At 44.0% G+C, this 12,773-nt stretch overlaps 1 protein-coding gene across 1 annotated transcript in view; it reads right to left on the bottom strand.

Annotated features, from left to right (window-relative positions):
- Positions 1 to 12,773, bottom strand: part of LOC110493302 (dedicator of cytokinesis protein 3) — a 359,646-nt gene that overhangs the window by 143,023 nt on the left and 203,850 nt on the right. Inside the window, exons 6-9 of the mRNA XM_036950940.1 lie at positions 11,138 to 11,286; positions 6,888 to 6,972; positions 2,971 to 3,012; positions 2,576 to 2,733 (exon numbers count right to left, since the gene is read on the bottom strand). Of these exons, the coding sequence (XP_036806835.1) occupies positions 2,576 to 2,733; positions 2,971 to 3,012; positions 6,888 to 6,972; positions 11,138 to 11,286 (434 nt within the window). The remainder of the gene's footprint in view (positions 1 to 2,575; positions 2,734 to 2,970; positions 3,013 to 6,887; positions 6,973 to 11,137; positions 11,287 to 12,773) is intronic.

Genomic DNA, 12,773 nt, shown 5'->3' with positions numbered 1-12,773 from the left:
ATCTAGCAACTTCTCCTGAGGTGCAATATGTTACTAACAAACGTATAGTTTGAATTGGGCACTCCGAGGTAGCTACTAGCTAGCGGGTGTTTAGCCAGGATAACACATGGAAATAGTTTCAAGTCTTCTAAGGTAGCTGGCTGGTGCTTTGTCAAGCTGCGGTATAGATATCCTAACAGTCACATAGATAATCTCTCATCCCAGGGAAGATGAGCTGTAGGTAACATGATATCGAGTCCCAGACGCAATCTATAGAGTCCCAGCCGCAATCTGTTAAATGATAGTTTGTCCTTATTTATATTCTGATGATAGTTTGTCCTTATTTATATTCTGATGATAGTTTGTCCTTATTTATATTCTGATGATAGTTTGTCCTTATTTATATTCTGATGATAGTTTGTCCTTATTTATATTCTGATGATAGTTTGTCCTTATTTATATTCTGATGATAGTTTGTCCTTACTGGACCCAAAAGTCGTGTTCATATTTTTTATAATTGTTTCTTATGGTTGTTACATTGTCCAGAAGGAATGCATTTGGTTGGATGATTAACACCATGTGTATCCTGTACATACAACTAATACAACTTGAAACCCATGGACAGGTTGTGAGTGGGTAGGACTGCCTGAGATGGCGGTGAAATGATAGATATTTGACAAGCAAAGATATACTTCAGACCACATTTATTTAAATATGCCTCCTTGGTAACGACGTCTCCGTGGTAACTACTGCAGCTCCTTTGGTCTCCAGGCGTACCTCTTCTAGTGTCCCCAGATTCTACTGTGTTACCATCAAACAGGTCCCCCTACAACAGAAACATCTACTGGGTTCTGTGACGATGACATGCAGCATGTCAATATCTTCAGTGGGATGATTTAGATCTTCTCAGTGACAGAATCCATTTAAAACATATATCCCTCAGAACAAAGGCTGCCACACACACACACACACACACACACACACACACACACACACACACACACACACACACACACACACACACACACACACACACACACACACACACACATGTATTTGCCTCTTGTAGCCTGAGCTTGATGTCAGACCCACCAGCGAGGAGATGATAATACCAGACAACAGGTTATCAAGGTCAAACCAGCTGAACAGCTTTCCTCTGCCTGACCGCTGTGTGTGTGTGTGTGTGTGTGTTTGGCAGCCGCAGTTCCTGCTGCTCGTTTAAATATGGGGAGAAAGAAGGACAGAGAAAGCAGGGAGATAATGAAACCCTATCCTCTCCGTCTCCTCTCTGTCTCCTCTCTGCCTGTCTCCTCTCTGTCTCTTTCTGTCTCCTCTCTGCCTGTCTCCTCTCTGTCTCCCCATGTCTCCTCTCTGTCTCCTCTCTGCCTGTCTCCTCTCTGTCTCTTTCTGTCTCCTCTCTGCCTGTCTCCTCTCTGTCTCCCCATGTCTCCTCTCTGTCTCCCCATGTCTCCTCTCTGTCTCCTCTCTGTCTTCTCATGTCTCCTCCCTGTCTCCTCTCTGTCTTCTCATGTCTCCTCTCTGTCTCCTCTCTGTCTTCTCATGTCTCCTCTCTGTCTCCTCATGTCTCCTCTCTGTCTCCTCTCTGTCTTCTCATGTCTCCTCTCTGTCTCCTCTCTGTCTCCTCATGTCTCCTCATGTCTCCTCTCTGTCTCCCCCCAGAGAAGGAAGTGCTCAGTGAGCTGCACTATCCAGCTGTGTGACACATGCCATGTTACACACACACACACACACACACACACACACACACACACACACACACACACACACCCTACGCTACATCAGTGTCATTATACACATTAGCTATTCATTGTGTTTTCTGATAATTAAAACAACCATACATTATTTATAAATCTCATTAACAAAGCTATTGATAATTCATTAGTGCATTACCGTACGGATGGTTCAACATCATGGACTAACTGTCAGGTAAATGTATACTGAATTACATTCTTAGCGAACGCTAATGTCAGATCCACCAGCCCTCCGTAAAAGACTCTGGAGCAAAGTGTTTTTCTAGTCTGAATAGATGTTGTCGGATCACAGTGTTCCTTAACCTGACCGTATCACCACTCCATCTATCTGCCGGCCCTCCTTTAGGTCATACGGTATTGGCTAGTGGGGCTCCCCGAGTGGCGCAGCGGTCCAAGGCACTGCATCTCAGTGATTCAAATCCAGGCTGTATCACAACCGGACGTGATTGGAGAGTCCCATAGGGCGGTGTAGGCAGTCATTGTAAATATGACTTTGTTCTTAACTGACTTTGCCTCGTTAAATAAAGGTTCAATAAATACATGTTCAATAAATAAATGATTAATAAATAAAGGTAAAAAATAAGCTATCCCGGTGATCTGTGTTCAGACCCCAACCATTAGCATCTTAGCACACTACTGTAGAAACTAGAGAAATCTCCCCACCTGATATGCTTGCTGTGTTAGCCCGCAGCGCTAAAGCCTAACAGTAGTTTATCAAACCAGCTACGTCACACACCTAGAAAGTCTAGAATCCCTTCTAGAATCCCTTCTTCTCCCATGTCAGACAGACCCAAACCATTAGCTTTATAGTAGCCTGTCTTTACCTGATGTGATTCCCCTCCCTGAGGTCGTAGAGGGAGAAGAAGATGTCTGTATCTTCTCCCATGGTGTTGTAGGTGAAGCTCTTCAGATTGATGAACAGGTGGTGAGGGACGGGGATACAACAGGGCTCTACACCGTGACCCCGACGCACACTGTCACCCTGTTGGGGATGAGACACGACACACAGCCCTGGAGGTCAGGTCTACTGTCGGCCATGCTGGGTCGTTATGGGTCATCATGAGTAGGGTTAACAGAGTATAATATCACGAGACGTGATAATAATACACTTGAACAATAAAACATTGGTTTATTAAACAAAGGTTCCACATTGTGAAGGTAATCGTCATGCAGTACTGACAGTGTGTGATACATAGCGACTGCTGAGAGTATGCTGTACCTGGGTTGTGCTTTGCTGGACACTGTGTCTGCTGGACAGATGCTGCAGCAACGAGAGAGAGAGATTATATATTATCTACCTCACTTGCTTTGGCAATGTGAACACATGTTTCCCATGCCAATAAAGCCCTTGAATTGAATTGAATTGAATTGAATTGAGAGAGAGAGAGAGAGAGAGAGAGAGAGACAGAGACACAGAGAGACAGAGAGACAGAGAGACAGAAAGACAGAGACATAGAGAGAGAGAGAGAGAGAGAGAGAGAGAGAGAGAGAGAGAGAGAGAGAGAGAGAGAAAGAGAGAGAGAGAGAGAGAGAGAGAGAGAGACAGAGAGAGACAGAGAGAGAGAGAGAGAGAGAGAGAGAGAGAGACAGAGAGAGAGAGAGAGAGAGACAGACATCCTCAGTTAGTCATGTGTCTAGTTTCTTACAGCGGAGACCTACCACTCTGCCATCTACCCTCTCTGTCAGACCTACCACTCTGCCATCTACCCTCTCTGTCAGACCTACCACTCTGCCATCTACCCTCTCTGTCAGACCTACCACTCTGCCATCTACCCTCTCTGTCAGACCTACCACTCTGCCATCTACCCTCTCTGTCAGACCTACCACTCTGCCATCTACCTCTACCCTCTCTGTCAGACCTACCACTCTGCCATCTACCCTCTCTGTCAGACCTACCACTCTGCCATCTACCCTCTCTGTCAGACCTGCCACTCTGCCATCTACCCTCTCTGTCAGACCTACCACTCTGCCATCTACCCTCTACCCTCTCTGTCAGACCTACCACTCTACCATCTACCTCTACCCTCTCTGTCAGACCTGCCACTCTACCATCTACCTCTACCCTCTCTGTCAGACCTACCACTCTGCCATCTACCCTCTCTGTCAGACCTACCACTCTGCCATCTACCCTCTCTGTCAGACCTACCACTCTGCCATCTACCTCTACCTTCTCTGTCAGACCTACCACTCTGCCATCTACCTCTACCCTCTCTGTCAGACCTACCACTCTGCCATCTACCTCTACCCTCTCTGTCAGACCTACCACTCTACCATCTACCTCTACCCTCTCTGTCAGACCTACCACTCTACCATCTACCTCTACCCTCTCTGTCAGACCTACCACTCTGCCATCTACCTCTACCCTCTCTGTCAGACCTGCCACTCTGCCATCTACCTCTACTCTCTCTGTCAGACCTGCCACTCTGCCATCTACCTCTACCCTCTCTGTCAGACCTGCCACTCTGCCATCTACCTCTACCCTCTCTGTCAGACCTGCCACTCTGCCATCTACCTCTACCCTCTCTGTCAGACCTGCCACTCTGCCATCTACCTCTACCCTCTCTGTCAGACCTGCCACTCTGCCATCTACCTCTACCCTCTCTGTCAGACCTGCCACTCTGCCATCTACCTCTACCCTCTCTGTCAGACCTGCCACTCTGCCATCTACCTCTACCCTCTCTGTCAGACCTGCCACTCTGCCATCTACCTCTACCCTCTCTGTCAGACCTGCCACTCTGCCATCTACCTCTACCCTCTCTGTCAGACCTGCCACTCTGCCATCTACCTCTACCCTCTCTGTCAGACCTGTCACTCTGCCAACTACCTCTACCCTCTCTGTCAGACCTGTCACTCTGCCAACTACCTCTACCCTCTCTGTCAGACCTGTCACTCTACCAACTACCTCTACCCTCTCTGTCAGACCTACCACTCTGCCAACTACCTCTACCCTCTCTGTCAGACCTACCACTCTGCCATCTACCTCTACCCTCTCTGTCAGACCTACCACTCTGCCATCTACCTCTACCCTCTCTGTCAGACCTGCCACTCTACCATCTACATCTACCCTCTCTGTCAGACCTACCACTCTGCCATCTACCCTCTCTGTCAGACCTGCCACTCTGCCATCTACCCTCTCTGTCAGACCTACCACTCTGCCATCTACCCTCTCTGTCAGACCTGTCACTCTGCCATCTACCTCTACCCTCTCTGTCAGACCTACCACTCTGCCATCTACCTCTACCCTCTCTGTCAGACCTGCCACTCTGCCATCTACCTCTACCCTCTCTGTCAGACCTACCACTCTGCCATCTACCCTCTCTGTCAGACCTGCCACTCTGCCATCTACCCTCTCTGTCAGACCTGCCACTCTGCCATCTACCCTCTCTGTCAGACCCGTTCTTATCCACCATTCCTATTCCCCATTCCTATTCCCCATTCCTATTCACCATTCATATTCATCATTCCTATTCATATTCCTCATTCCCATTCCCCATTCATATTCCCCATTCTCATTCATCATTCCCATTCCCTATTCAGCATTCCCTGTTCCTATTCACCATTCCTATTCCCTATTCTCTATTCCTATTCCCTATTCCCCATTCCCCATTGCCTATTCACAATTCCCTGTTCCCCATTCCTATTCCCTATTCCCCATTGCCTATTCACAATTCCCTGTTCCCCATTCCCATTCCCCATTGCCTATTCACAATTCCCTGTTCCCCATTCCTATTCCCTATTCCCCATTGCCTATTCACCATTCCCTATTCCCTATTCCCCATTCCAATTCCCAATACGTTGTTTGTGGTCCACATATTCAGCTGGCTTAATGATTGACATGTTGAAACAAAGAACCAATCAGCTTTTTGCTTAGTTTTGTTGCTGTGATGAAAACAAGTGGTCCTTTATCAAAGCAGGAGCTCTGACAACACCACTAGGTTTACGGTACCTGTTGTTATGGCAACACCACTAGGTTTACGGTACCTGTTGTTATGACAACACCACTAGGTTTACAGTACCTGTTGTTATGGCAACACCACTAGGTTTACGGTACCTGTTGTTATGACAACACCACTAGGTTTACGGTACCTGTTGTTATGACAACACCACTAGGTTTACGGTACCTGTTGTTATGGCAACACCACTAGGTTTACGGTACCTGTTGTTATGACAACACCACTAGGTTTATGGTACCTACTCTAGATTAACTGTTGTTATGACAACACCACTAGGCTTACGGTACCTGTTGTTATGGCAACACCACTAGGTTTACGGTACCTGTTGTTATGGCAACACCACTAGGTTTACGGTACCTGTTGTTATGGCAACACCACTAGGTTTACGGTACCTGTTGTTATGGCAACACCACTAGGTTTACGGCACCTGCTCTAGATTAAATGTTGTTATGGCAACACCACTAGGTTTACAGTACCTGTTGTTATGGCAACACCACTAGGTTTACGGTACCTGCTCTAGATTAAATGTTGTTATGGCAACACCACTAGGTTTACAGTACCTGTTGTTATGGCAACACCACTAGGTTTACGGTACCTGTTGTTATGACAACACCACTAGGCTTACGGTACCTGTTGTTATGACAACACCACTAGGCTTACGGTACCTGCTCTAGATTAACTGTTGTTATGACAACACCACTAGGTTTACGGTACCTGCTCTAGATTAACTGTTGTTATGACAACACCACTAGGTTTACGGTACCTGCTGTAGATTAACTGTTGTTAAAGCTACATTGAATTTAGATTAATGTGCAAATCATCACATTTGAACACTAAATATCACATTTCTAAGCTCAGCCAGGTTTCTGCATATTCCATACACCGACAACAGACATGACTCGTGTGTGACCCCCCCCACCCCCAATGTCCTGGATAAAGTCCCCATCTGGCTGTTATACCATCATGTAAAATAAGATAAATAAACATTCAGTCTGTCCAGTGGCACCTAGCATTCTGTATAACATTTACATTTGGGTTATTTAGCATACGCTCTTATCCAGAGCGACTTAGTCCGTGAATTCAACTAAGTTAGTAGGAAAAAAACCAACCACATATTCCCGTTCAGTGGTAACGTTATACCTAGCATTTTGTATAAGTTTCTACAGTGGTCAGTGGTACCTACCATTTTGTATAAGTCTGAGACGCTGATCTGTTCTGCATCAACCATCTCAAAATCCTTCCTGGGTACGAGATCCAGGCCTAGGTGTCTGTTGAGTAGAGAGAGAGAGAACATGTTATGCTACTTTGTGACAATGTGACCCAACACACCTCCAGGCTGTGTAAGGGCTATTTTACTAAGAAGGAGAGTGATGGAGTACTGCATCAGATGACCTGGCCTCCACAATCCCCCGACCTCAACCCATTTGAGATGGTTTGGGATGAGTTGGACCGCAGAGTGAAGGAAAAGCAGCCAACAAGTGCTCAGCATATGTGGGAACTCCTTCAAGACTGTTGGAGAAGCATTCCAGGTGAAGTTTGTTGAGAGAAAGCCAAGAGTGTGCAAAGCTGGAATCACGGCAAATGGTGGCTACTTTGAAGAATATAAAATATATTTTGATTTATTAAACAGTTTTTTGGTTACTACAGTGCCTTGCGAAAGTATTCGGCCCCCTTGAACTTTGCGACCTTTTGCCACATTTCAGGCTTCAAACATAAAGATATAAAACTGTATTTTTTTGTGAAGAATCAACAACAAGTGGGACACAATCATGAAGTGGAACGACATTTATTGGATATTTCAAACTTTTTTAACAAATCAAAAACTGAAAAATTGGGTGTGCAAAATTATTCAGCCCCTTTACTTTCAGTGCAGCAAACTCTCTCCAGAAGTTCAGTGAGGATCTCTGAATGATCCAATGTTGACCTAAATGACTAATGATGATAAATACAATCCACCTGTGTGTAATCAAGTCTCCGTATAAATGCACCTGCACTGTGATAGTCTCAGAGGTCCGTTAAAAGCGCAGAGAGCATCATGAAGAACAAGGAACACACCAGGCAGGTCCGAGATACTATTGTGAAGAAGTTTAAAGCCGGATTTGGATACAAAAAATATTTCCCAAGCTTTAAACATCCCAAGGAGCACTGTGCAAGCGATAATATTGAAATGGAAGGAGTATCAGACCACTGCAAATCTACCAAGACCTGGCCGTCCCTCTAAACTTTCAGCTCATACAAGGAGAAGACTGATCAGAGATGCAGCCAAGAGGCCCATGATCACTCTGGATGAACTGCAGAGATCTACAGCTGAGGTGGGAGACTCTGTCCATAGGACAACAATCAGTCGTATATTGCACAAATCTGGCCTTTATGGAAGAGTGGCAAGAAGAAAGCCATTTCTTAAAGATGTCCATAAAAAGTGTTGTTTAAAGTTTGCCACAAGCCACCTGGGAGACACACCAAACATGTGGAAGAAGGTGCTCTGGTCAGATGAAACCAAAATTGAACTTTTTGGCAACAATGCAAAATGTTATGTTTGGCGTAAAAGCAACACAGCTGAACACACCATCCCCACTGTCAAACATGGTGGTGGCAGCATCATGGTTTGGCCCTGCTTTTCTTCAGCAGGGACAGGGAATATGGTTAAAATTGATGGGAAGATGGATGGAGCCAAATACAGGACCATTCTGGAAGAAAACCTGAGTCTGCAAAAGACCTGAGACTGGGACAGAGATTTGTCTTCCAACAAGACAATGATCCAAAACATAAAGCAAAATCTACAATGGAATGGTTCAAAAATAAACATATCCAGGTGTTAGAATGGCCAAGTCAAAGTCCAGACCTGAATCCAATCGAGAATCTGTGGAAAGAACTGAAAACTGCTGTTCACAAATGCTGTCCATCCAACCTCACTGAGCTCGAGCTGTTTTGCAAGGAGGAATGGGAAAAAATTTCAGTCTCTCGATGTGCAAAACTGATAGAGACATACCACAAGCGACTTACAGCCGTAATCGCAGCAAAAGGTGGCGCTACAAAGTATTAACTTAAGGGGGCTGAATAATTTTGCACTCCCAATTTTTTTTGATTTGTTAAAAAAGTTTGAAATATCCAATAAATGTCGTTCCACTTCATGATTGTGTCCCACTTGTTGTTGATTCTTCACAACAAAATACAGTTTTATATCTTTATGTTTGAAGCCTGAAATGTGGCAAAAGGTTGCAAAGCTCAAGGGGGCTGAATACTTTCGCAAGGCACTGTATATGATTCCATATGTGTTATTTCATAGTTTTGATGTCTTCACTATTATTTTACAATGTAGAAAATAGTTTTAAAAAATAAAGAAAAACTCTTGAATGAGTAGGTGTTCTAAAACCTTTGACTGGTACTGTATTTATAACTATTTAACTACAGCTACCGTAGATGTGAGTGTAACGACGGTTGCTGGAAGAAGGTGAGGACCAAGATGCAGCGTGCTAAGTGTTCAGCATTATTTTAATAAACTGAACACTAAATACAACGAGGAACAAAATAAAACAACCGAAACAGCTCCGTCAGGTGCAAAACACACAAAACAGAAAATAACTACCCACAAAACCCATGTGGGCAAGAGTAAGTATGGTTCTCAATCAGAGACAGCGATTGACAGCTGCCTCTGATTGGGAACCATACCAGGCCAAACACATAGAAATACAAAACCTAGACTACAAAACATAGAATGCCCACCCCAACTCACGCCCTGACCAAACTAAAACAGAGACATTAAAAATGGAACTATGGTCAGGACGTGACAGTGAGTGAAAATAGCTGTACGTAGCAGTAGAAGTTTTGTTGTCCGTTACTTATCTCCAATCAGGGTATGTATGGCACGGTCGTCTACTGAAACTGATGTACCCTTACAAATATTTATTTTCTAAATGAATTAACTGATAGCACTGTTTACATCCATTCGTGTAATTATCTTGTAAATAAATAGTAATCGAGAGCGTTGCAATAGATGTCTGCTGCTATAAGTTTTCAAAGTGTGCTGACAAATAACAAATAGGGGCCTTTCTTTTGTGAGAAAACCAGACAGATAAGCCAGGGGATTTTCGTAGTAAACATGACTTTAACAGCGTTTTGTCTGTGAGGATAGGAAAGAGGCTTATGGGGATTTCACCAGCCAAGACCAAGAATGAGTGTCAGGCTGGCTGTTGACATTACCTCATGTGTGTGTGTGTGTGTTTGTGTCTGTGTGCTAACCTGACACACTCATTAGACACTCCACCCCAGTCACTGTGTTGTAGTGTGACATACAGTCACTACAGTATTACCTACAGTAACTACAGTATTACCTACAGTATTACCTACAGTAACTACAGTATTACCTACAGTAACTACAGTATTACCTACAGTATTACCTACAGTAACTACAGTATTACCTACAGTATTACCTACAGTAACTACAGTATTACCTACAGTAACTACAGTATTACCTACAATATTACCTACAGTAACTACAGTATTACCTACAGTATTACCTACAGTAACTACAATATTACCTACAGTATTACCTACAGTAACTACAGTATTACCTACAGTAACTACAGTATTACCTACAATATTACCTACAGTCACTACAGTATTACCTACAGTATTACCTACAGTAACTACAGTATTACCTACAGTATTACCTACAGTAACTACAGTATTACCTACAGTAACTACAGTATTACCTACAATATTACCTACAGTCACTACAGTATTACCTACAGTATTACCTACAGTAACTACAGTATTACCTACAGTAACTACAGTATTACCTACAGTATTACCTACAGTATTACCTACAGTCACTACAGTATTACCTACAGTATTACCTACAGTAACTACAGTATTACCTACAGTGTTACCTACAGTCTCTACAGTATTACCTACAGTATTACCTACAGTATTACCTAGAGTCACTACAGTATCACCTACAGTATTACCTACAGTAACTACAGTATTACCTACAGTATTACCTACAGTCACTACAGTATTACCGACAGTATTACATAGAGTCACTACAGTATTTCCTACAGTCACTACAGCATTACCTACAGTATTACCTACAGTAACTACAGTATTACCTACAGTATTACCTACAGTAACTACAGTATTACCTACAGTATTACCTACAGTCACTACAGTATTACCTACAGTCACTACAGTATTTCCTACAGTATTACCTACAGTATTACCTACAGTCACTACAGTATTACCTACAATATTACCTACAGTCACTACAGTATTACCTACAGTATTACCTACAGTAACTACAGTATTATCTACAGCCACTACAGTATTACCTACAGTCACTACAGTATTACCTACAGTCATTACAATATTACCTACAGTATGAACCTACAGTCACTACAGTATAACAGAAGGGTACATTACTGTAAGTGAACTCACTCGTTGCCCCAGTCCAGGCGGACTGTGATGTGTTTCTTGACATCTCTGAACTGATCCTGGGTCAGGTGACCAGACAGCATCTGTCTCCGAAGGTCAAACAGCTCATTCATCACGTGACGCAACTTGTAGAACAAGTCCACCTTGTGTTTCTATAGGAGAGGCGAGAGAGAGAGAGAGAGAGAGAGAGAGAGAAGAGAGAAAGAGAGGAGAGAGAGAGAGAGAAGAGAGAAAGAGAGGAGAGAGAAAGAGAAGAGAGAGAGAGAGAAGAGAGTGAGAAGAGAGAGAAGAGAGATGAGAGGAGAGAAAAGAGAGAGAGATGAGAGGAGAGAGTAGAGAGAGAGAAGAGCGAGAGAGAGAGAAAAGAGAGAGAGAGAGAAAGAAAAGAGAGAGAGAGAGAGAAAGAGAGAGAGAGAGAAACAAATAAATAAAAACAGAAACACTAAAAGTACTTCAACAAATACACTCATTTAGAAACACAATTGCCTTCTAACCTGCATCAACCAGCATCAACCAGCATCAGTCAGTCAGTCAGGAGATAGCAGGCCTGGCTAACCTGCGTCAACCAGCATCAGTCAGTCAGTCAGTCAGGAGATAGCAGATCTGGCTAACCTGCGTCAACCAGCATCAGTCAGTCAGTCAGTCAGTCAGGAGACAGCAGATCTGGCTAACCTGCATTAGTCAGTAATCAGTCAGGAGACAGCAGATCTGGCTAACCTGCATTAGTCAGTAATCAGTCAGGAGACAGCAGATCTGGCTAACCTGCATTAGTCAGTAATCAGTCAGGAGACAGCAGATCTGGCTAACCTGCATTAGTCAGTAATCAGTCAGGAGACAGCAGATCTGGCTAACCTGCATTAGTCAGTAATCAGTCAGGAGACAGCAGATCTGGCTAACCTGCATTAGTCAGTAATCAGTCAGGAGACAGCAGATCTGGCTAACCTGTATTAGTCAGTAATCAGTCAGGAGACAGCAGATCTGGCTAACCTGCATTAGTCAGTAATCAGTCAGGAGACAGCAGATCTGGCTAACCTGCATTAGTCAGTAATCAGTCAGGAGACAGCAGATCTGGCTAACCTGCATTAGTCAGTAATCAGTCAGGAGACAGCAGATCTGGCTAACCTGTATTAGTCAGTAATCAGTCAGGAGACAGCAGATCTGGCTAACCTGCATTAGTCAGTAATCAGTCAGGAGACAGCAGATCTGGCTAACCTGCATTAGTCAGTAATCAGTCAGGAGACAGCAGATCTGGCTAACCTGCATTAGTCAGTAATTAGTCAGGAGACAGCAGATCTGGCTAACCTGTATTAGTCAGTAATCAGTCAGGAGACAGCAGATCTGGCTAACCTGCATTAGTCAGTAATCAGTCAGGAGACAGCAGATCTGGCTAACCTGCATTAGTCAGTAATCAGTCAGGAGACAGCAGATCTGGCTAACCTGTATTAGTCAGTAATCAGTCAGGAGATAGCAGATCTGGCTAACCTGCGTCAACCAGCAATCAGTCAGGAGACAGCAGATCTGGCTAACCTGCATTAGTCAGTAATCAGTCAGGAGACAGCAGATCTGGCTAACCTGTATTAGTCAGTAATTAGTCAGGAGACAGTAGATCTGGCTAACCTGCATTAGTCAGTAATCAGTC

The sequence above is a fragment of the Oncorhynchus mykiss genome, chromosome 17 (genome assembly GCF_013265735.2).
Source record: "Oncorhynchus mykiss isolate Arlee chromosome 17, USDA_OmykA_1.1, whole genome shotgun sequence".
Lineage (NCBI taxonomy): Eukaryota > Metazoa > Chordata > Actinopteri > Salmoniformes > Salmonidae > Oncorhynchus > Oncorhynchus mykiss.
This window is presented reverse-complemented; position numbering and strand designations above follow the sequence as displayed.